Raw genomic sequence first — 25,226 nt, forward strand, 5'->3', positions numbered from 1 at the left:
GACAAGGTTTTGAAACTGTACCTCAGGACCTGGATTAACTAATTTATATCTTATATCACTGTCTGGGAGGTCATGTGTGTTGCAATGAAGCACTACTATTGTTCATTCACCAACAAGCTGTGGTTCAACTCTAAACAGCAGCAACTTCTTCAAATGCTTCCTGTAGCATTGAAATGACCCTGCCAGGCAGACAAGGAAATAGAAAAATAGATCAAAAAGGGAAGAAGGAACTGCTTGGGTAAGCTGAGTAACAGTTTGCAGCTGCTAACCGTGTCTATGCAGAGGTCTGCAAGACATCGTCAACTACAGAAGACCATCCCCCTACAGGGAGATGAACAAAGCACTGGCAGACAATCTGAATTCCTTCTACTGCAGGTTTGAAAGAAATCAGACCCACTACCCCCACTCATCAAAAGAATCTGTCATACCTTTAACAACCTGAACATTGTGGCAGAGGACTGTGCTCATTGCTAGCTCAACTTGCATTAAGGGACGGATGGAGGTATGAAAGAAGAACAGTCAGCGATACTCATGCTGATAGAAAGGGTGATAGAAAATGAGATACTCATGTTGATAGAAAAACCACAAATTGTCTGGAGTCTATTATAACCAATTTTGGCTGAATTTGTGTGTTGTCACCAGCTTATCATGGATAACATGCAAAGACAAATAACCATTCATACCCACATTTATTAATAATATTAAAAGCTGGAGGCAGCATTGAACAGGCCCTTTTAATCTTTCAGCCCCACCTTCTTGTTCCCCTTACCCCCAGCTCAGTATTGCTCAGAGTAGGGACTGTTCATTTCCTGTACCACCGGTGGCGTGGCATAGTGAAGTGAATTTTAAAATATTGCTGCACTCAGGGCTAAGCTCTTATCTCGTAAAGACAATTTCAAACCATTATGATAAAGTATACGTAAGAAAGTGGTTTGAAGTTCCTGTCTTCTCATTTTTTCTCTCTGCAGCTCATGTTTCTTCTTTGTTTTTCTTTCTTTGTGATTTGTTATTTGTGTCTTTATGATCATTGTAATTTCTTCTTTGCTATTTAGTGTTCTTGTCTTTCATCTTTGTTTTTCCGGTATTTAATTTTGTTTGTCCTATATTTGCCTACTCTGCTGCCATGGTGCCATTTGAGTTTGGCCAAACATTGAATTTTCTACCCAGGACAGAACGTATTTTACAACATTAAGATATATATATAGTTACACATACAGTACACAGATAGACAATCACCCCCCCCCCCCCCCCCCCCCCACACACACACACACACACACATACAAACTCAAACTGAATTTGATGAAACAGATTGCAATTTTCTCCATGAATTGCCAACATCATGTGCCATGTTCGGGTTGAAGTATTGTGTCTTGGATTGATTGTTAGAACTGATGTTTCAAGACTTTCAAATCAATCTTTGTGACTTTACATACAGCCAGTGTGTCAGGATGATTGACACACATGGGCAATTTAAAAAAACAACACATCAAACCAGGCATACTGAGAGTGCCATCATTGTCCAGACCACTACAAGCATGTCAAGGTGATAATAACCTCTTGCAAATGAGCCACTAGAGGGCGATCAAGACACTAGTACCACTAAAAATTCCAGCGTTCCCAATCACTTATCATGAGGTATACTGTATATGCCTATGGAAAGTTCTGATAGAAAATTCTGATCACTCCCCTCCTGTAGGTCAGTGGTAATATTACTAACACATTTTCTGTGTTTTTATTTTAATTCTTTTTGCTTTTGCTTCTCTCTGCCTCTCCAGAGGGAGAGCCCTCTGTCTGTATTCATCTACAGGTCATGGCTATGCACTGACCTGTTACCCTCTGACCCCACTGACCCACTCTCTTATAATGATATCTTATTTTGATTAATGTATTTGCATGCTATATGTCTATTCTCTACCTGTCCTTCCCTTCTTCTCAGCCCAGTTGGCTCCCCATATGAGTCTATTCCTGCTCAAAGTTTCTTTCAAAGTTAAACAGGAGTTTTTCCTTGCCACTATTACTTGTTGTGGGTCAGGCCCTGGGCACATAGAACAAATTGTGATTGTAGCAGATGCTATATAAATAAACTTGAATTGAACCTTGGCCTCAAGTTTTAATTTTTTTTAAAACAGTCTCTGAGTCTTCCAGAAAATGTTCACAGTAAAAAAACAAAAAACAAAAAACAAAACAACAACAACAACAACTTTATCCCCTGCCTCTAGTACAGGATTTAAAGAATAGGGGGCTATTAAAATCTGATCCATTAACAGTGCTGTAATTGTGGTTTTGATTAAAGTAGAGACATCACTGTCTGCAGGTTTGCAACTGGATCCCTCTGACTTTATCTTTCTCTCCTTTACATAATTCGTCACAAAATTGTTTTAGGCAGCTGGATGTTTTTTCCTTTAATGCATCTTCAATTTTGTTTTACTCCCTTCTCATGTAAAAAAATTGCAAAATTGTGTACCCCAGATTTTCATTTCAAATATGACACACATCAGATCCAATAAAAGTCTACTTTGTCTCTTTTTATCTCAGCTGGTATTATGATAATGTTAATATGTGGTCTTATTAAGTTGTAGCATTATAGCAACTAATGTGACCGCAGAATGTCAAAGGTCGGTGGTCAGTCTATGCAATGAGTTTATGTGTTTGCCAGTGACACAAGCAGTGTTAACCAATGTATTTATAGAAACATACTACTGCCCATGAAGTTCCAATAAAATATTTTTCTACCCAACTCATATAATGGTTGTGGTAATATGATTTATTTCTGAGAGCTAAAATAGAAACTTAAAATTCAATTGAACAGCTGATGACAACTAATGTGTGAATAGAAATAAAAGAGGAATGTGTCTGACAGCAAATTTATTTTCTTTTTATGAGGAGCAGTGTGTTTAAACTAAAAACACCTACAACGATCATTCATATAATGCTGAAGTCTATTTCTAAGCTACTGCCCTACTTCCACAGGTCTATAGAGGTTCAATGCCCTAAAACTGAACTGATCCGTATGAACTCTGTTTCACCCTCAGCCTGTCTGCTCATTTGCTAGGGGTATCATACTGCTCTGCTTTTCCTTCTACGGATTTCAAATTTTCTGCTATTTCTCTTTCCTTCTCACAAATTATTGATTGATTATGTGCTCATGTGACAACCCACACTTTGATTAAACACAGTGAAGTAACCTTAATGTCTACTCTTTCCCAACAACGTCACAAGGATCATGCAAATTCTATGCTTTTATAATTTCTTAATCTTTTTGTAATCAATTTATATTTTGACACAACAGATAAAGCAGACATATAAAATGTTTTTAAGAAAAGCACCAAAGACAAGAATATATCTTATATTTTAAACTTGTTTTTGCAAAGATGTACTTTTAGAATTTCAATTTAAACAAATATGCCATAATTTTCTCATCTTTATAGCCTTTTTTGACCTTGATTTAAAATTGTATAAGTATTTACTGCATTTGATTTAAGGAGTTTTTAAATGTTTTAACTGACATTGATTCTTTGTTGTGGTTATACCATAATTTTAAATAAAAGACACTCTATTCCATTCTATAATGTTTTGAGATGGATCTTTTCATTTGGTATTTTAACTTTGTTTTTTCTAAAAGAATCTCTGAAAGATTTTATGACAGAAGTGCTTTCATATCAACATCATTATAATCATTTATTACATTAAAACACATACACACATACACAGGACACCACAAAATAAATTGAATTGATGTGAAGTACAAAGTTATATAAACAGACTATATATGTACAGAACATGTTAACATGTTTATCAAAGTGTGCCATGTTGGTGTAGTGCCTCTTTTTGTTAATGTTTTTAGATATACCGTATGTATGTATGTATGTATGTATGTATGTATGTAGTATGTATGTATGTATGTATGTATGTATGTATGTATGTATGTATGCACAAAGGAGTAAACACCACAATATAAAATGTAAAATAATCTAATTTATCTGAAACATAAATCGTAAAATGTTTGAAATATTTGGAAGCCGTCTACAATATCTACATTTTATGTACTGACAGTCCAGAACAAAACAGATAAGTAGAATACTACATATTAAGGGTAAATGAACATTTGAACATGTGGTGTCTATTTTATACCATGTTTCACTCTGTTCATACTGTTATCACAAGTTAATTTTGCACATAGGTGTTAAATTTGGTTGGTAGATTGTCCACAGGATAAACTGTAGGTCCTGTTTTCATTGTGGGTGGTCCATTCAAAAGACTCCAGTGGCACTTTGTAACCACTTCTACCAGAAAGATCTTCAGAAGAACTTTGGCAAACTCCTTCCCAACACACATCCTGGAGCCCCCTCCAAATGGAATATACTGAAACCTGGACGAGTCTCCACAGTGTTTCATCATGAAACGCTCTGGTTGGAAGTCTTCCTTGTTGGGGAAGATCTCTGCCACGTCATGGGTGTCACAGATACTGTAGATGACATTCCAGCCTTTGGGAATTTGATAACCCTAAAATGGGGATGGTGAAAGGATTTAGTAGGCTGATACAAGTTTTTATCTTGAAGTTTGATAATTTTGTTTCAAGAGACGTTTGTTCACACACCCCAAGTTCAAATGTCTTCAGGGCTACTCTAAAGCCTCCCGGAACAGGAGGATTCATCCTTAGAGTCTCTTTAATGACACAGCTGGTATATTTTAGCTGCTCTAAAGTCTCAATATTCAAACTACGGAGGTCCACTCCCTGTCTTTCCTGGTGGACATAATGAAAGCATTGCATTAGAATGACATGCATAAAGACTTCACAGAAACCTTTATGCATTACCTTGTCACTCAGTTCATGTCTCAGTTTGTCCAACACCTCGGGGTTAAGGCCCAAAAACATGATCAGAGATGTTGCTGTGCTGGCTGTGGTTTCGTGGCCACCAAACAGTAGCTCTGTAGCAGACTCTTTAAGGACCTGGACACAAAAATCCAGACAGAGTTTCTTGAGGCTCTTATAAGTGGTACAGATTATGTTATATTTCAATGATTAGATATTTTTACCTGCATGCTCAACACCTGTCCACTTTTTTTACTGCTGTCAATGAGCTGCTGCAGAGCATCTCTACATTTGGAGTCACTGTTTGATTCTCGTAATTTCCTCTTGATGTTTTCTTCTATCTTAGCATGGATGAAGTTCCTTGCCTTCAGACCCTGTAGGATATGAATCGTAGTATCAATAGTTTTCTCTACTGCTGATTTCATGTCAACAAAGTAGCTCTCCTTTTCCATTCAAGCAGCTGTATGAATTATACGCAGCAACCCTGCTAATGCATTTTAAGATGTCTCAGCATATCCCATTGAGTCACTTTCTTACCCTGTACAATCCGCTGAAAGGCATGTCAATGGGAAGAGAGAATAAGTTTTTTATCATCTCCTCAAAAGCTTCAACAAGCTTCTGCTCATCAGTCTTGATTTGCTCCAGCTGAAAACCCAGGAGGATCTGCATTGCAATGCGGAACATCAGCCGCTTCATCTCTGGATAGACCAGCACACAGGAGTCCTTGGCAAGCCATTCCTGGACTGCTGCCTGCACCTCATGCTGCATAGCAGGTATGTAGAATTCCAGAGCCTCTCTGGAGAAAGCCTGCATGATGGCCTGGACAAAAATGGTGGATATAGTTACAAGTAGACAAACCTCAAATTTCATGCAATATTAATCAGATCTGTGCATTATTTCTTCTGTAATTCTGCACAAATAAAAGCCCAGTTGAATGGCCCTCAATGCTGCTCAATGCTTTTATCACATCTGTAAATCTGGAATACTATGGAAAGTATTATTATGACTTCAAAATCCCATATCATATATGGAATAAACTGTGTTTTAACCCACCTTTTTTTTCGTTTTGTGTTGGGCTCCATGAACGTTGGACAGCGTATCAGAGCCCAGTATCGTGCGCACAGAGGCGGGCCACTGTACTGCTACGAGCCGATGCTCGCCGAGCAGAATGTGTCTGACATTATTGGCTCCGGTAACGCGGACCGTGGGGTTTCCAAAGAGGTGCGTGCGGTAGATGTAGCCATATTTCTGGCGCTTCATTCGCAAAAACTTCCTTCTCTGGTAAAAATACGAAAATTAAAGTAAACAATGGGACACATTTTTCATGTCAAACACTAAAGGGTTATATTTTAGTAAGCTACAATTCAAAGTTGACTAAAAGTCAGTATACACAATTATCGGTAGATTTATTTTACCAATTGAAAATTTAAAACAAGAGCGCACAACACAAGAGAAAAAACATAAACAAGTTAAACAGCAGACAACAAATAAGACCACAAAAGCATCATACAGGGCAGTATTTCGTATATTAGAGTATTTTACCTGCAGGATGAGCTGCAGCGTTTCCCCAATAAAAGGCAAGCCCATGGTTCCAGGGGGCAGCGGACTGGGACAAGCAGAGTCTCTTTCTCGGATCACGTAAACCTCCCACAGTTTAACAGTCACCAGAAAAAGCAAGAGTGGTAACACAATGGTGCACAGGAAAGTAGCCAGCAGCGCGCTCACAGCCATACTGCGAAGTCTGTGTGGGTGAAGGTTTCAGAGAATCAACTTGGGCTAAAAAACTGCCCGTCGGGGGCTTTTATAGGCGTCTGGGGCTGCGGTCCGCCTGTTAACATCTCCCCCCTTAGATAAAATTAGTTCATTCAAAGTTCATCTTTAATTGTGGGTGTCGCACGACCCCGCCCCCGGCCCCGAGCCCATCGAGTCTAACCATTTGTTTTAGGAGCTGCATCTTTAATCCCTACCTACTGTTGCAGTTATACAATCCAAAGGGGATTTCACTGAGAATAAGGTGACGTTTGACTGAAACAATGGAAGAACGTCCCAAGACACTTTTGTTGGCAATAGAGCATCGAGTTTACACACTCATTATTCGCTTATTCGCAGGATCAGCAATTGTGCCTGCAGGGCGGCCTGCATTCAAGAGTAAAAGCTTCTAAACAGCTCATTTTCAACCTCTTCACAAAATGGAAAAGAATGTCTTAATCCGTCTCCCTGTAGCTCTCATTGTTGTCAATCACAGTTCACGCTAAAGCCGCAGCTCTGTAGGGTTCGGTACCTCTAATTGTTTGGGATTCAGTAAATTTGATAGGGTGAACCTTCTTCAAATTTTAAACAATATACCAACAAAAAGATGATAAAACGACGACGATAACTCAACCACTGCGTTGTACTATATCGAAACACTAAACCTAATGTAAAGCATTCCTTTACCCTGCTGCCTTTCTCTCTGAGAGCAAGCACGCTTGTGTTTGCTGTTGCTGCTGATTTTCTTACTTTTTACAAAATAAACTTTTTTAAAAATAAATAAATACATGGATATTTATGTAAAGGTTGAGACATTCTCTGCTCATGGGACTCACTTGATGTTGTTAGTGTGTTATTGAATTTTTTTTCTTTTTCTGATATATCACATGATGAATTGCTTAAATATATTGACAACAACTGAGTTCATAATTGGAAAGACAATGACAACATTAAATAGATCCTTAAAACACCAAACAGGTGGATAAGTGTCTAGACTACAGGAGTGGAACCCCCATCCACACACACACACACACAAACACACACGTGCGCGCACACACAAAGAATGGCACTGGCATAAGCTCCTGTGCTGGCTGACCTGTTTGTGACCCTGACATCTCAGTGAACTCTGCATGCAACCAAGTTCATCAGAGAAAAGAAATGGGGAGATTGATCTTTCTTTCTTTCTTTCTTTCTTTCTTTCTTTCTTTCTTTCTTTCTTTCTTCTTTCTTTCTTTCTTTCTGTCTGTCTGTCTTGTCTGTCTGTCTGTCTGTCTGTCTGTCTGTCTGTCTGTCTGTCTGTCTGTCTGTCAATGATTCTTTTTCAAATTAATATTTATATCTGCACTTGGCAAACCGTGCCTTCATTGTGGGTGTAGTCAGGGAGTCAAGGGAGTCAGGTAAAGTGGTGTAGATAATGGTTTAAGGTTCGTTAATTTGAAAACCAAGAAATTTGTAAAACTATAATGAGATTAATTTATTTAATCCTGTGACTTACATTGTGTCATCTGTTCATTCTCACACACCTGTTTTTTCCACATTTATTTAGACCCCAGCCTTTCACACAGTCTCAGCCAGACTGTTTGAACTCCATGCTTGACTTTCCAGTGTTACTTTCCAGACTGATTGCCCATTGTCCACCTTGCCTGTTTCTGACCTGCCTATCTCTTTTCTCCCTCAGTAAATCACCTAATTTTCTGCCCAACTTTGTCTCTGCCTACTCCTTGCCATTTCCAAAACATTATCCTTAATGAAATTTTTTCTTCAATCATAACTGTATTGTGCTGTATTCAAAACCTGTCTTCAACTGCGTCAGTTACCAAGCATCTCAATATTTTTTGGTAATTTTTCAATAGCTCCTCATTTTTAACATTGCATTAGTACTCTACACTACAACACTTGCAAATTAAAAACTCATCCCAAAACGACAAACACATTTCTCTACATGCCAAGTAATAGCAAACTAATTTAAGAGACTTTGTGTTTTCACAATTTCCTCAAAAGTGTGTAAGTTTCAAATATTTTGAATGTTTAAGGAAAAGCTTTGTGTCTCTTTGTAAACTTATACTTAACTTATACAGTTAAAAGTAGTGTTCTTGTCCCTGAAACCAACAACTCTAGCCCTCAATTAATCCTTGGAATGCAAAAGCAACAGTGGTTTATGTTGGACAATAAAGTTGTTTCTGCTGTACCCCATGCACTTCCTCCTTATGACTGTTGCATTGTTGTTGTGAGTGTTTATTACCTCACCAGGCTGTTTGATCCTGCCACTAAACACTTAGCACTTGTGGTAACATGCAGGAAGGAAATGCAAACCCCACCTCTGTTCAACTTAGGAACTTAGTAATGATATCACTATCAATCAGTCAATCAATCAATCAATCAATCAATCAATCAATCAATCAATCAATCAATCAATCTTTATTTATATAATGTCTTTTACAATCAAAATTGTTTCTAGGCGCTTTACAGAATCCCAGGCCCGAACTCCAAACAAGCAACAGTGGCAAGGAAAAACTCCCCTTTAACAGGAAGAAATCTTGAGCAGGACCAGGCTCATGTAGGAGGACCCTCCTGCTGATGGCCGGCTGGGTAGAGAGAGAGGAGAAGGGGGAGTGGAGTGGAGTGGAGTGGAGTGGAGTGGAGTGGAGTGGAGTGGAGTGAAGTGGCACACATAATCCATACAGAGTACATACAGAAATACATTATACATAACACATTAGACATTACCATAACAATGAATACTGGTTTCTTTTCCTAAAGATATAGATTTAAAACTGAAGTCAATGGGGCTGGTGGTCAGTATACAATTACAGAGATATTATTACAGAGAGACATTATAAACTAATATATACATAACTATTTAACTATAGAAAAAACTGGGAGAGGAGAGACATTTAACCATTGGGGTAAAGAAAATACAGTTCAGTAGATCATTTAGCTTAAAGGTTACATTACATTATTCTAACTATTTGCATTAATATAGCTATAAGAATGACCACAGCTATAAAATTGTTGATTAAATTACTGACTAAAAAACTCATCTCAAATATAGAAAGATGGACATCTTTCTATATTTGTTTTGCTGCACCTCACTGCTGCACTGGTACAGCTGATCATAGTATCCTATCACACAGACAGGAGTATGGCATTGGGTTAATCAGTCTGTCGGGAAGTGGAGGGCTCTCCTCTCCTCTCCTCGTGTAGGACGTGTGTGAGCGGAGGAGCGAGCGATTGAGGGAAAACTGTGCAAAAGCACTTTTTTCTATCCTTTCTTGTGTGTGAGTGAATGCTGAACAATAAAGTTTCATTTATTGTGGTGTTTTTCGGGTTTTTATTCAGATTAACGAGTGTTTGTGCGAGTGTGTGATGCGGCCGACTGCGTGCTGCCGTCATGCGGGTTTGACCGTGTTGAGTAGGAAGCACGGAGTCAAGGTGGGAGCTGGCTCCGTGCTTAGTGTGGAGGAGGTGGCGCTGGCTGTGGGCCAAAAAAATTGGCCACAGCTCGATTAAATCCGCCGCCCGAATGAGCAGGGCGGTCGTTTTGTTCCTGGAAAAGGTGGAACAAGTTAACAAGTTGGTGGAGACGGGGATCACGGTGGGCGGACAGTTAGTCCAAATGACTCCGCTGACACAACCGGCGGCACGGATTACTCTGTCCAATGTGCCGCCATTTATTAGCGATGAGTTTCTTGTGAGGGAGCTGTCCCGGCATGGGAAAGTGGTTTCCCCTATTAGAAATATATTGTCGGGGTGCAAATCGCCGCTGCTGAGACACGTGTCTGACCCAGTGGGGTGACGGAGGCCTGTCAGGTGATCATGTTTCCGGACCCGGCAGCCTTGGCCTATAACAGCACAGCTAAGATGTTAACCTAATGATTAGACGACCCCCTAAGTATAATAATTTGTCTGTCTATGATAGTAACTGGAACTACAGAATTAGTAACAATAATCTTTTTCAAAGAGGTAGGTTTTAAGTCTGATCTTAAAAGTAGCGATGGAGTCAGCCTCCCGTACCTGGACAGGGAGCTGGTTCCATAGCAGGGGGACCTGGTAGCTAAATGCTCGGCCCCGCATTCTACTCCTAGAAACTCTGGGAACCACAAGTCAGAGACGACCAAGAGGAGGAGTACCGGTGCCTGGTGAGGGACTTTGTTGCCTTGTGCCACAACAACGGTCTGCAGCTCAACACCTCCAAAACCAAAGAACTGGTCATTGACTTTGGGAGGGACCGACCGAGACCTAGACCAGTTCAGATAGGAACGGAGGAGGTGGAGGGCGTGCAGACCTACAAATATCTTGGGCTGTGGCTGGACAACAGGCTGGACTGGGCAAGCAACACGAGGCAGCTGTACAAGAAGACGCAGAGCAGGATGTACTTCCTGAGGAGACTCAGATCCTTCAACATCTGCAGGAAACTCCTCTGGATGTTCTATCAGTCTGTGGTCGCCAGCGTCCTGTCCTACGCTGTGGTGTGCTGGGGGGGGGGGAGTGCGACAAAAGCAGACCTCTCCAGGCTGGAGAAGCTGATCAGGCGGGCCAGCTCGGTGGTGGGGATGAAGCTGAAACCTCTGGCGACAGTGGCAGAGAGGAGAACTATTGACAAGCTGCGGAGCATCATGGACAATGACCGCCACCCTCTGCACACTGTCATCCACAGCCAGAGAAGCCTGATCAGCCAGAGGCTGCGCCTCCCCAAGTTCAGGACCAACAGACTGGGGAACTCATTCATCCCCCGAGCCATCAGGCTGTTCAACTCCTCACAGGGGGGGAGGAGGGCCAACAGGAGAACTGGAACATTTTTATAGTTTTATATTTATATTCATATTCTATTTTTAATGTATTCTATTTTATTTCTTATTTTATTATATTTTTATTATCTTTAATAGGTTTAATGGGGTGTAATGGTGGTGGGAAATTTTGTAGATGCTTGTAGATCTTTGGAGATGCTAATTTCCCTGGTGGACACCCCCTAAAGGGATCAATAAAGTACCCTTGAATCTTGAATCTTGAAGTAGACCGGCATTCTGAGAGCGGAGCTGGTAAGGGGTATTGGGCTGGTAAGGTATCACTAGCTCCTCCAGGTAGGATGGAGCTAGGCCTCTGAGGACCTTGTAGGTCAAAAGAAGGGGTTTAAAAATTATTCTAAATTTAACGGGCAGCCAATGAAGAGACGCCATTACAGGAGTTATGTGATCTCTTTTGTCAATACCTGTCAGAACTCTGGCTGCAGCATTTTGGATCAGCTGGAGGCTTCTCAAAGAGGGGTTTGGACACCCTGATAATAAAGAATTACAATAGTACAGCCTAGAAGTAACAAAAGCATGAATTAAGTTTTCAGCATCATGCTGTGTCAGTAGTTTCCTAATCTTTGTGATGTTCCTCAGGTGAAAAAAGGCACTTCTAGAGACTAATTTAATGTGTGAGTTGAAGGAGAGATTTTGATCAAAAGTTACTCCTAGATTCCTCACAGAGAGACTAGATGTTAATGAGATACCATCTAGAGTGATCATGTGATCTAATCTATCCCTGAGAGGTTCAGGACCAAATACCGTGACCTCAGTTTTTCCTGAGTTAAGGAGGAGGAAATTTGAAGACATCCAGGACTTTATGTCTTTAAGACAGGTCTGAAGCTTCACTAACTTCTCTGTCTCCTCTGGTTTCATAGATAAATAAAGCTGAGTGTCATCACCATAACAATGAAAATTTATCCCATGCTGCCGAATAATGTTCCCTAAGGGAAGCATGTACAAGGTGAAGAGGATTGGTCCAAGTACAGAACCTTGAGGAACTCCATGGCTAACCCTACTGTATGAAGAGGGAACACCATGGACATGAGCAAACTGGTATCTATCAGATAAATATGATCTAAACCAGTCTAGTGCTGTCCCTTTAATCCCAATCACATGTTCCAGTCTATGTAACAGGATGCTGTGATCAACTGTATCAAAAGCAGCACTGAGATCCAGCAGAACCAGCATAGAGACCAGTCCATGATCTGAAGCTATGAGAAGATCATTAGTAACTTTAAGAAGTGCTGTTTCTGTGCTGTGATGAGCTCTAAAGCCTGACTGAAACACCTCAAACAGGCTGTTCCTCTGCAGGTGCTCCAGTAACTGAGTCACCACCACCTTCTCAAGAACTTTAGAGATAAAAGGAAGGTTGGATATTGGCCTATAATTTGCTAACACATCGGGATCCAGTGATGGTTTCTTAAGCAACGGCTTAATCACTGCCACCTTGTAGGACCGGGGTACATAACCTGTCACTAAAGAACCATTGATCTGGTCCAGGATAGAACTGCCTGGTAAAATATCCTTTAACAGGTGTGTTGGGATGGGATCTAAAAGACACGTGGTGGTCTTGGATTTCTGAATTAGCGATGACGCCTCAGAAAAATATATAGGGCTGAAGGAGTTTAAGGGCTCGTTGGAGAACCTGTATGTTCCCACAGTCAGCACATCTGGTGATAGTCCAGTTGTTGGGATGGCCTGGTTAGCTTTTTCTCTGATGGCTAGAACTTTATCAGTGAAGATGCTCATGAAGTCTTCACCACTAAGGGAAGAAGGGATACGTGGATCTAAAACACTGTGACTCTTGGTTAATTTGGCCACAGTGCTGAAAAGAAACCTGGGGTTGTTCTTATTTTCCTCAATTAAAGAAGAAAAATAAGCTGTTCTAGCCTTGCGGAGGGCCTTTTTGTAAACTACCAGACAGTCTTTCCAGGCTACATGATAGCTGTCTATTTTACAAGAATGCCACTTCCTTTCCAGTCTTCGCACTTTCTGCTTGAGGGTCCTGATATGTGAATTATACCAGGGGGCACACCTCCTCTGATTTACTATTTTCTTTTTCAGGGGGGCAACAGAATCAAGGGTGATTCTCAGTGAGGTTGCTGCACCTTCAGCAATAGAGTCAACCTCAGCAGGGCCAAGATCATAATGATTGATCCCTGGAGAAACACACGGTGGTCCTGGGATTAGCACAGGGATCGCTTCCTTAAACTTAGCTACAGCATTATCTGAAAGACATCTGCTATAGTAAGACTGTGCTCCGAGGATAGAAGAGCACAGGGCAGGAACTCGTGGAGCCGGGCCAGATAAGGAAGCGGAGTTATTTTCCTCCTTATACGAGAGTGAGTACTGCAGGGATGACAGCCTGTTCGATTAATTCTGTGGGGACCTTCCTCGGGTCTCTGAGGAGACAAACGCGCGGCTGGAAAAGCCATTGCAGCTCGACGAGCTCCACGCCGCCCTCCTCAGCATGAAAGGAAGGAAAGCTCCAGGTGTCGATGGGCTCATGGTAGAGTTCTTCAAAGCCTTCTGGGATATTGTGGCCCACGACATGCCGGAGGTATTCAACGAGAGCCTGGCCTCGGGTTCCCTGCCGTTGTCTTGTAGGAGAGCGGTGGTCACCCTCCTGCCAAAAAAGGGCAACCTGCAGGAGATTAAGAACTGGCGCCCTGTGTCTCTGCTGTGTATGGATTATAGGATTCTAAGACTTTGGCCTCCAGGCTCAGAGAAGCTATGGAGCAGGTCATCCACCGGGACCAAACTTACTGTGTGCCCGGCAGGTCCATAGTAGATAACGTCCACCTATTTCAGGATATTTTGGAAGTCTCTAGGTCATTGGACATTGATACCGGTCTCATTTCGTTAGACCAGGAAAAGGCTTTTGACCGGGTTGAACACCTTCCTCTGGAAGGTGATGGAGAGGTTCGGGTTCAGCCCTGGCTTCGTAGCAATGATCCGCGTCCTATACTGTGACATTGCGAGTATGCTGAAGTTCAATGGCAGTCTGTGTGCCCCCTTCAGGGTGCGTAGAGGCATCTGGCAAGGTTGCACCCTCTCTGGAATGCTCTAGGCTCTCTCTCCTGCAAACCCCTCCTCTCTAGGATCTGTACAAACATGGACGGCCTGGTTTTGCCGTCCTTTTAAAAAAATAGTTTTATCTGCCTACGCAGACGATATAATAATAGTGGTGCGTAGGCAGAGTGACGTGGACACCCTATTTAATTTAATGGTTTTATTCAACCGCCTGTCCGCGGCCAGGGTCAACTGGCACAAGAGTGAAGCCCTGGCCATTGGCAGGTGGAAAAATGGTCTGCCGGTCCTTCCCCAGGATCTTGCTTGGCGGAGGGACGGCCTAAAGTACCTAGGTCTTTTTACTGGAGATGAAGAAACTGAAAAGAAAAATTGGCTATACACGTTAGAAAAATTAGAAAGAAAAATTGACAAATGGAAATGGCTTTTCCCCCGCATGTTGTACAGAAGCAGGACTCTTGTCCTCAATAACCTGGTGGCCTCTATGCTCTGGCACCAGCTCACTTGCATGGAGCCCCCCCCGCTGGTTTGTTGGCACAGGTTCAGACAAGAGTCCTGGCTTTCTTCTGGGACAGCATGCATTGGGTCCAGCAGGGGGTGTTGTACCTGCCTAGAGATGAGGGAGGACAGGGCTTCATCCACCTGGCCAGCAGGACCACCGCTTTAGAATACAGTTTGTACAGAGGTTTTTAACAGGGCCAGCGAACCTAATGTGGAGAGATGTGGCCCGATGTGTCTTCAGACGGGTGAGTAATTTGGGGCTGGATGATGCTCTGTTTTTGATTGACTTTAAATTTGCAAAATTAAATGGGCTACCTCCATTTTTATCAAAGTGTTGTTAAGGCATGGGCCCTTTTTAAAGTTGATAAAAGAACCAGCTCTGACTCTCTGTATTGGCTTCTAAGGGAACCCACGGTGCACGAAGCCAGGCTGGTCTCGGCCGAAGCCACGCTGAGACTGACGGCTGCGCTGTGGCGGACCCGGACCTTGCTCTTCCAGCACATGGTGGCCGTGGCAGGCGCAGAGGCGGTGGGTTTCCTGTTGGGCATCCGCTCTGCCCAGGCAGCCGAGGGGGTGCTTCGGCTATGGAGGAACAGACTCAGCACGAGGGAGAGGCGTCTCCTTGAGGACTACGGCCAAGGAACTGAACCCGACAGCAATGACCCCTTCCCGGAGATCAGGCTGGCCGCTCATCTCGGGAATCTAGACGGTCCTCTCCTCAGACCAGCAAAGACCTTCTCCCTTGTAGCGGTCAATAAGAAGACCTTATACAACAACTGCATGAGGGTCTAAACAGGAGAGGACTGTCGAACAGGAGCACCAGCGTGTGGGCTGATCGGCTGGGAAGGGATGGAGCCCGCCCCTGCTGGAGAGTCCTTTACAACCCACACCTGAAGAAGAGGACCGGAGACCTCCAGTGGAGGATCTTACATTGGGCCGTTGCCCTGAATGCTCTTCTTTCTAAAATACACACTGCTGTGTCGGACCAGTGCCCGTTTTGTTCCGGGCGAGAGACTGCATTCCATGCGTACAGTGAATGTGAGAGGCTCACTGTGCTTTTTAATGTCATGAAAGGTGTTTTTAATGGTTTTAATGAAACCTTTTCTATTAGAACTTTTATTTTCGGTGCAGGGTACAACAAAGCTGCTTGCAACAAGTGGCAACTCCTAAATTTTATCTGTGCTGAGGCCAAAATGGCGATTTACATCTCTAGGAAAAACAAAATTGAAGATAGTGAGGCCGCCTCTGTGTGGCACTGCAATGTCCGGTGTAGGCTGAGGTTGGAGTTTGGTTTTTATAAAATAATAAACGACCTCGGCCAATTCCGCGATGTGTTGTTCGTGTTAAAGGGGAGTTTTTCCTTGCCACTGTTGCTTGTTGGGGTCAGGCCCTGGGATTCTGTAAAGTGCCTAGAAACAATTCTAAAAGTAACAGACGCTTGATTGATTGTTTGATAGACAAAACTTCTGGTACCACTGCTGTGAAATCAGCATTGAAGTTCATGGATGCATGTCCTCTACTCTGATCTAGTCTCTTCTATTCATTTGTGCAGCTGCTAAAATTTACTTCAGTAGTATTTTTATTAAACGGAAATTGACGTGATACTTCAATCAATCAATCAATCAATCAATCAATCTTTATTTATATTGCGTCTTTTACAATTAAAATTGTTTCTAGGCGCTTTACAGAATCCCAGGGCCTAACCCCAAACAAGCAACAGTGGCAAGGAAAAACTCCCCTTTAACAAAAAGAAACCTTGAGCAGGACCAGGCTCATGTAGGGGGACCCTCTTGCTGATGGCCGGCTGGGTAGAGAGAGAGGACAAGAGGGGAGGACAGGTAGAGGAGAGGAGAGGAGAGGAGAGGAGAGGAGAGGAGAGGAGAGGAGAGAGAGAGGAGAGGAGAGGAGAGGAGACATAGATCATAGATCATAGAGAATACATACAGAAATACATTATATAAAGTAAATTGTGCTGCCGGTGGAGTCAAGTTGAGTGGGTCAGCGGGGTCGGAGGTCAGTATGCAGCTCTGAAGGCGGCGATACCTGTAGATGAATACAGATGGGGGTGGGGTGGGGGGAGAAGCAGAAAAACTACAGAAGAAATAGCATCACGAGTCTACTTGATGAGGAGGAGAGGAGAGGAGAGGAGAGGAGAGGAGAGGAGAGGAGAGGAGAGGAGGAGAGGAGAGAGAGAGGAGACGAGACGAGACGAGACGAGACGAGACGAGACGAGACGAGACGAGACGAGACCATTTCCCAGTGGGGTGACAGAGGCCTGTCAGGTGATCCTGTTTCTAGCAGCCTTGGCCTATAGCAGCATAACTAATATGTTAACCTAATGATTAGACGACCCCCTAAGTATGATAATTTGTCTGTCTATGGTAGTAACTGGCATTACAGAATTAATGACAGTAAGCTTTGTCAAAGAGGTAGGTTTTAAGCCTAATTTTAAAAGTAGAGATGGAGTACCTGGACAGGGGGCTGGTTCCACAGCAGGGGGGCCTCCTGCTGATGGCCGGCTGGGTAGAGAAAGAGGTGGGGGGGGGGGGGGGGGGAGAGGAGACGAGACGAGATGAGATGAGACGAGAGCAGAGGTAGAGGAGAAAATAGGCACACATAGTCCACAGAGTACATACAGAAATACATTATATTTAGTAAAGTAGGCCGGTAGGGTCAGATTGAATGGGTCAGCGGGGTCGGAGGTGAGTATGCAGCTCTGAAGGTGGCGATACCTGTAGATGAATACAGAAGGGGAGGGGGGGGGAGCAGAAAAACTACAGGGAGGCCTGCCTGTTTCCTCTGCTAACTGATTCCATGACTTTAATAATTAAAGTTATAGAATAGAGCATTGAGGGTTAAAAACAATAAAGAATAGAGTCCTACGTGGTATAATTGCAAGTTTGTGCATTTTGAGTGCATGTTTGAGTTTTATTGCCAGGAAATTTCCTTTTGAGTTTAAAAAATAAAGAAGAGAACATATAGTGTAGTAACTTTTTAGGATTATAATGAACCTAACAATCTGTTAAATTGTTGAGTTCATGAAATTCTTAAAAATTTAAGTTGTTCTTGTTCCTGAAATCCTGAATTTTTCATCATTTGCTGTTAGTATATTTGGAATATCGTATACCAGTATTCCATTATTCAAAATAATTAAATTATATTGTATATTACGGTGGTAACTGGACTCACTGCCTCCCTACAAGTTTTAGTAGTTGTGACTCGTGTCAAAATGTCATGATTATGACAAAATGTAAGTGTGATTAACATCTTGTAAAAGTGTAAATGCTACACCACAATATATTGGTGTAACAATGACATTGTTTATTATTGAGAACAATCTTTTAAAAAAGACTCTCAGAAATTAGTGTACTCCACTTTATTTTCTTTCATCAAGTACTCTATCCTTCAATTAACATTTTGAATACTGTTAAAAGCACTTGAAAAGAATAAACCACATTTTATAAAATATGTTCATCATTGTGTCGTGCCATGAAGGGAAAGCCTTGATATGTACAGTACAATATGCACACCTTTAAAAAGCAGACTGCCATTAAACAAAATATTGTTATGGTACATTACACAAGGATTATTTGTCTAGTCTTTCACTGACAAGTTATAAAAAAACAGCAAGAGATAAAAATTGTTTTGAGGCTTTTTTTAATAGACAACTAACCTGTATTTTTTTTTTTTTTAAATACTGATGTAATCCTTGGGGTTGTGTTAATCTATTCTGTTAGTTGCACTTTGGAGGACCTTGTATTTTGAAGAATCCATACAAAATACATTATCATAACATCTTTTTAACAGGTACAAAGATGGTAGCATTGTGGACCATTGTGCTTATCACACTAGTCTCATTAACAAAATAAAACTCTTGCATATATTTACATTAAGGTTTGAGAGAGATGTATGTATGTATCAATCTACAAGACTTGTTGCAACACTTTATTGACAAAATGTACATTATGTACATTTACATGTACAGTGACATTTACAGGATTTTTAAAAAAGGTAAAATATTTAAAAGGGGTAAAAACAAACAAAAAATCAAGTACCAACATGCATGCTAAAATTGGAGCTCTGATTTTTCTAAAAAAAGATAAGTAAAATGAGCCTCAAGTTGAATTCATTATTGCAGTTTGTAGGCCAAGAAATTCGAAAGCTATATCTCTCTGTCGGTCTAAAACAAAGAATAAAGCTGCACTGAGGAGGGATAGATTGGTTTCCTTGCAAGCATAAATCAATAAATACAGTTTTTTCACAAAATGTGTTTGTTAGGAGGAATTAGAAAGTGACATTACATTTTTATGGAGAAAATATCACAACTTCCATGCCTAAATGAACAAATCAATCTTATCATGTCAATGACTGCACAAGCAAAATAGCAGAGGCGCAAGTAAAACTTTCATTGACCTTAAATTAAAAAAGGTATGTTTACTGATGTCCCTTATTAATTCCACTATATTATTTTAGACTGCAATGAACATTTAACATTTCTTGCAAAACATCATGATGAACATCAGCCTTTATAGACTTCATTGTACATTCATCTGTGACTTCAGCAGTACTTTTTCTTAACATATGTTTAAAAAAATCATTTGTAATCCTTCATAAAGTGATAAAATGGTTGTACATTAGTTGGTTACATTAGGATTGCAACCATATATTTTAATACACACAATGCAACACAATGATTTTGCTTTACTTGTAGTGATATAATTTAAAAAGTAACACAGCAAAATACAGCAAGAAAAAATTTCACATTATTATAAGGATGAATATAATGACAGGAAATTATCACACACCCCTGAGTGTTATATGTGAATCTGATCTGTCACAACAGCCAATCAACTAAGTAAATTCACATTCATTTAATGTATAGTGCAATTATGTGCAATTACACATTGCTGTGACAAGTGCTGACAGATACAGTAAGTATGGAGTGTTTTGGCAGTAAGATTTAGATAATTTTATGTAGTCCAGGATATTCATTCATAAATATGAAAAGTATCTTTCCAGGAAATGTTAAACAATGGCTGTTGAAACGCTTTCATATGAGTTCTAGTTGAATATTATTTTAAAAGATTTTCATATTTATTACTGAATTCATCTCATTAATTCTAGTCCAAATTCCAATTTTACTAACGGAACAGAAAATTTCCTGCAGGTTTTCGATGACTTAATTTAAATGTTCTATACTTTCTCATTACTGCTACAGCTGCAATTACAGTTCAGTACTAAGTATGGGTATGCGTTATTCCACTGGAATTTCCATCCTTTAACAGTACAAACTATGTAGATGGTATAAAATGTGGGCAATGCATGCTCGCTCCTCTATATTAATTTGCCTTTTTTATGTTTTTTTTTCTGTGTAGATATGAGGTTGTACTGTATATCTCAGTAGTTCAGATGAAACTTTAAATATGTTCATTGAGTATGTTTATGATGACATGAGATTGACCAGACTCCTCAGCTGTTTGACCACAGTCTCTATCAGCTTTTGTTTGTCTCTCTCATTCTTCCGGAACTGAGAAAAGATGTTGTTCTTCTTACTGGTGTCTTTCATTCTGCACAGAGAGAAAGAGGAAGAGTAGCTGTGACAAGATGCATATATGCCAAATGTTTTTACTGACGTTTTAACAAAACTAATGATACACTTACTTCCTGCCATTAAGCAGGAATGCTTTTAGTACAAAAAACCTTAAGAATGCTATACACCAATCTGAAATTGGGAGCTAGCAGAAAAACCTCACAGAATTCGGTCCAGATCCTATTTAAGGCTTTTGTTGTTGTATGTTGACCGTTTTTCCTGCAGCACATCTTACACATATACAGTGATCCCTCGCTATATCGCGTTTCATCTTTCACGGCTTCGCTGATTCACGGATTTTTTTTACAGTGCGGATATTTTTACAGTGCATTGTGCTCTGAATCCTGATTGGCTCAGGGGCTTTACTGTTGTCTAGAAATAAAATATTGACGCTGTACTGTATTGGTTTTTCACTTGTCAACAGTTTTCGTTTCTGTACATTCTGCCAACTTTACGTTTGCATTTTGTTCTCTGTGACAAAACCCACAATGTCGAAGAAACGCTCTGCGCCGACAACGGGGCCTGTATTACTATATTAAAATTATTGTTTTAAACAAATTTTGGGCTTTAAAACAGGTTTTGATTTTTGGTTTCATTCTATAGTTCAGTATTGCATTGTAAAATAATTAAAAAAAAATAAAGCTGACTACTTCACGGATTTCACTTTTCGCGTGTTATTTTTGGAACGCAACTCCCGCGATAAATGAGGGATCACTGTAATGCACAATGTTGAAATTTATATGTGCAGGGCAATTTTCAAGACTTTCTTTACTCCAACAGTTGGTGTATTTCTTTTCTTTTCAAAAGATGAAACAAAACAACAAAAAAAGAATTTTCCTTAAAAAGTTTGGAAGAACCAGATATGTACCAAAATGACTGACTGTCACTGAAGCACTGCACTTATCGGGACTGTATGGCAAATAATGGCAAGGAAAGTGCACCTACCCCTTGTAGACTCTGAACAGCAACATCAACAGCAAAACAGAGAAAAGAAGGTTTTATAAGAAATGCTAATCAAAATAGCTAGACAGAGGTAGTGGGTCCACTCACTTCTCTAGTAATGCTAAAGCAGTGGCTGGGCTGACTCTCAGGTATTTGGAGGTTGGTTGGCCATAATCTGCTAAATATGTTGACCAGTCCCATACCAGGAACAAGTCCAGCAGCTATAAAAGACACAAAGATAAGACAATACTTACAAAGAAAACTGACTAACCTAAATTTATTTAGAGCACACATTGTGTTGTCAGTAATTTACATTTCTAAAGAGAAGGTTTGTGCAAGGATGAAGAGTATGTCATAGGATAACAAAATTATGGCAAATGAGTCTAACCATCATATTTCAATAATTTACAAAGAGACGATCATGGTGCACCATACTATGTGATGGTTCTCATCATGTAAGAGGGCAATGTAATAAATTCTAAATATCACAATAATGATTTGTATGTTTTTAATGTATCCATCCATCCATCCATCCATCCATCTTCCGCCGCTTATCCGGGGTCGGGTCGCGGGGGCAGCACGAGCAATATTATTGGTTCCAAGTTTTTAATGCATTTGTATTGTAATTATTTATATGTAGTAGATCAGTAACCTTTATGTATTATACATTCCCCCAAATAAATTCCAACAACTGAAAGGAGACACTTTAGGAAACACCCAATGTTGATGATCCAGTAGCTTGGACCATCTTTGCCACCAAATTTGGATCAGGAGCAGATTTAAATAATGTGACAATTCTGATCAAGATAGCAGCATTAGAGATTTAGAAAGAAGTGAAGAGGTAGCTCTAATGCTAATCAAAAATTGAACATGAGCATTTAAATGAACCCAGCAATGACCCCAACTCAACCTGACGGCAAAAAATCCCGCCCCTCACCATTAACCTTCTCTCTCACACTCACTGTGTATGCTAATTTCATAGAATGAAACAGCTGGGAGTGTGGTTCCTGCTGAAAGAGCAGCTTAATGATAATAGCATTATTCAGCTGACTCAGACTCTGACTCTTGGCAACTCTCTCTTACAGCAAAGGGATAGGCTGTGGAAAAGAGGGTGCTAATCTTAAGAAGCTATATATGATTGTATATGATCTGCAGTAGCTGTAATATGAGTAACTTTATTTAAAGAAAAAATAACTGCTAGAAAAAACAGAATAATAGCATAAAATGTTTTGGATCACAACTGTAGCACAGTGAGGCTACAACTAGCTCATTGAGCTAATAAAGGAAGGTCTGACAGTGGGTGAGGTTTTCTGGGTACGACCATCTAGAAGGATGCCCTGGCGAAGAGCCAAGCTGGGGGGCTATTTCCCTTTACTGGTCAGTACAAAGTTCAGCCTGATGCATTTTTGAAACAAGTCGTGTTGACCATTGATATTAAAATAGAACTATTTGGCCAGCCAAAATGTCATGACATAAAATATTGTCAGTAAAGTAAGTCACTGTACACAACGGACTTTTTGTGCTTGATTTTCTGTGCTGAAATATTTTACCTGTCGTAGGTCAATAAAGGCCATTTGAAGTGTGTCTCCTTGAAAGCCAGGAACAGGCTCTGAGCTGGCAAACACTTAAAAAACAAAAATGATAGTAGAAAATAATTACATTACAGTACAAGTATGTGCGTCATTAAAGAAAACATGCTCAGTAGAAAAACCCTTGTTAAATTAAGAATTGTGTGTGGCTGTGTATAAATAAACAATTAATCAATTTCCTGTACTTACATTCACACTGAATTACATCTAGATTGAATTGCTGAATGGCACCCATACTGATCTGCTTGAGTTCTGTGTCCAGGAGCATCTGCATCAGTGATGTGGACAGATGTTTGCAGGCTGACATACAAGCTGTTTGGGCCACTTTACCCTACAGAGAAATCGGTGGAGAGGAAGAAGAAATAATGTAGGATTGAAGAGACTTTGTAAAAGAAATTGAAAAGCGGAGGTATAGGAAAGATTACAACATGGATGGGAAGAAAAAAGATGGGCGCTATAGGAAACATTATGACATAGAAAAACAGAGTATGAATTCATTGAAAGAGATAACAAAAATATACAAGTGTACTATGGTGACATCAAGAGAAGATTGAAATACAAGATGGATCAATCAGCAAGAGAGTAGAATATCAGCATTATTTTAAAAATAGAAAAAGGGGGAAATAAACAAGCAAAGCAAAGAACCACAAATTCAATCAAAGATACAGGTGCCAAAATGTCAGTTAAATTTAAAGATACAATATAGACTGGAGTATAGAATGGCATACTGTGGATATCAGTTATATTGTTGTTGAATTGCCAGTGATAATCAGCATAAACAAGAACACTATGATGGCGCGGATGCCCAAATGTTTTTCTAAGGCAAACTTTTACTCAGCTTGAAGATTTCATGAGTGGTATTACACAAAAATGATGTCTCTTAATTCATCACAATATTTTGGAGATTAAACAAAATATGACATGAAACAAGTGAAGAACAAAATCAGTGATCAATTAGCCTGCACTGTCCATGGAGAGTCAGTTCTACAGAGAGCTAATCACCAATTGAAGTTACTGGAGCATGGTGCATTATGACGCTGAAAGCAGATTTAGTTTGGGGAAAATATGGAGCTGTTTACAATCAATCCCAAAGCCAAAATGAAAGCAGAAGAGGGTTCAAAGTGTGGTGTACTGAATATTAAAAGGCTTTTGAGTTGCCAAACATTAACTACATGTCAATAATTCTAGAAAGCTTTAGGGAGGGACTGATTGACAACCAAGATTAGAGTGGTGGAAGCACGAGAGAAATCAGAAAGCCCAGAGAGATGGCAATGGGGTATGGATGGTTAACAGCTTGACTGGCATCTTCTGAGAGGAAGATCCCATTTTCACAAGCTACAGGAAATTTATGAAGATATAGCTGCAGGGATCCCCCCAGAGAGTGGGTGAGGATGAGAATCCCACTCAGACTGACCAAAGGACACAACACACAGTAATGTGCTTTTGTGTGCACAATGATTTTGTGCAAAAGTGTGCAAAAATCCATGTGGCCTGAAAATCCATCAGGTCAAGATGGATTTGCGTGCGGGCAGTACTTATAACACAGTGCTCAGGGAACTCCCCCTGGTGAGATGCATGGGGAGCTAAGCCTGGATATAAACCAGAGCACCACCCCAATTTGATGAAGATGCCAACACCATCTTGGAAGTAATAGCCAAGTGTGATCAATGCCTCCAGACAATGATCACCATCATCATAAGCCAAGCAGTTAAGAGATCTGGTCTGGAGGAGAAGAGAGCAGGGAATTTCTCCAACACCAGAAACAACAGGGCAAACAAGAGCAACCAACTTAGACAAGAACTGAAGAGTATGACGAGACGACTCAAGGAGGCACACGCGAAGAAAAGGGTATCTCAAACAGCCATGCACAACATACTAAGAAACTCATGATCATCTAAAAAGAGTGTAGTTGCACAGGAAAAGGAGGAAAGAGAAAATGGGTAATCTGCCGCCTCATCCAGCAGTCACTTAACTGATGACTGCTCCTGGAACAAGGTTTCGATCTCAGGCAGTGGGAAAATACAGTAATATGCCAATGGTGGTTGAACATTACTCTCGGAGGCCAAATTGAAGCATACTGAGCTCTGGCTCTCCAAAGAGGGGGGGCCTCTGACTTCGGACCTTTGGTGGGACTGCCTCGGCGACTCACTAGTTCCGTCCAATGGACAACCTAAAGACGACTTTGAGGAACATCTACAGGGTTCTGGTGGACCGGTATGATC

General features: G+C 40.7%; 2 protein-coding genes across 11 annotated transcripts in view; both read right to left on the bottom strand.

The window, feature by feature from the left end:
* Positions 1-3,651: 3,651 nt before the first annotated feature.
* LOC130538746 (cytochrome P450 26A1) lies at positions 3,652-6,739 on the bottom strand. Of its 2 annotated transcripts, XM_057056639.1 has the most exons (7): positions 6,356-6,735; positions 5,867-6,091; positions 5,351-5,632; positions 5,038-5,187; positions 4,817-4,951; positions 4,598-4,744; positions 3,652-4,503 (listed from the first exon to the last, which is right to left on the bottom strand). In XM_057056639.1, the coding sequence occupies exons 1-7, from the start codon at positions 6,542-6,544 to the stop codon at positions 4,165-4,167; spliced, it is 1,467 nt and encodes a 488-aa protein (XP_056912619.1). In that variant the 5' UTR covers positions 6,545-6,735; the 3' UTR covers positions 3,652-4,164. The 2 variants fall into 2 exon arrangements, with proteins under 2 accessions (XP_056912619.1, XP_056912629.1); XM_057056649.1 differs by lacking the exon at positions 4,598-4,744 and having other exon boundaries at positions 6,356-6,739.
* An 11,505-nt stretch (positions 6,740-18,244) lies between these two features.
* Positions 18,245-25,226, bottom strand: part of exoc6 (exocyst complex component 6) — a 57,536-nt gene continuing 50,554 nt past the window's right edge. For 6 of the 9 annotated variants that reach the window (XM_057056220.1, XM_057056231.1, XM_057056238.1 and 3 more), the window contains 5 exons: positions 23,194-23,335; positions 22,966-23,039; positions 21,524-21,636; positions 21,419-21,430; positions 18,245-20,450 (listed from right to left, as the gene is read on the bottom strand). In XM_057056220.1, the coding sequence (XP_056912200.1) occupies positions 20,324-20,450; positions 21,419-21,430; positions 21,524-21,636; positions 22,966-23,039; positions 23,194-23,335 (468 nt within the window). In that variant the 3' untranslated portion in view covers positions 18,245-20,323. Of the gene's footprint in view, positions 20,451-21,418; positions 21,431-21,523; positions 21,637-22,965; positions 23,040-23,193; positions 23,336-25,226 lie in introns of those variants that run through there. The other 3 variants (XM_057056210.1, XM_057056192.1, XR_008953909.1) reach the window with 2 other exon arrangements.

This window comes from Takifugu flavidus, chromosome 1 (genome assembly GCF_003711565.1).
Source record: "Takifugu flavidus isolate HTHZ2018 chromosome 1, ASM371156v2, whole genome shotgun sequence".
Lineage (NCBI taxonomy): Eukaryota > Metazoa > Chordata > Actinopteri > Tetraodontiformes > Tetraodontidae > Takifugu > Takifugu flavidus.

Bases quoted from the DNA above. Each gene is read 5' to 3' on its own strand.
- LOC130538746 (XM_057056639.1), bottom strand. From the start codon at position 6,544: ATGGCTGTGAGCGCGCTGCTGGCTACTTTCCTGTGCACCATTGTGTTA. The intron at 5,633-5,866 runs GTGGGTTAAAAC...ATTTTTGTCCAG, and splicing joins AACACAAAACGAAAAAAAAG to GCCATCATGCAGGCTTTCTC. The intron at 5,188-5,350 runs GTAAGAAAGTGA...CATATCCTACAG, and splicing joins CTTTCAGCGGATTGTACAGG to GGTCTGAAGGCAAGGAACTT.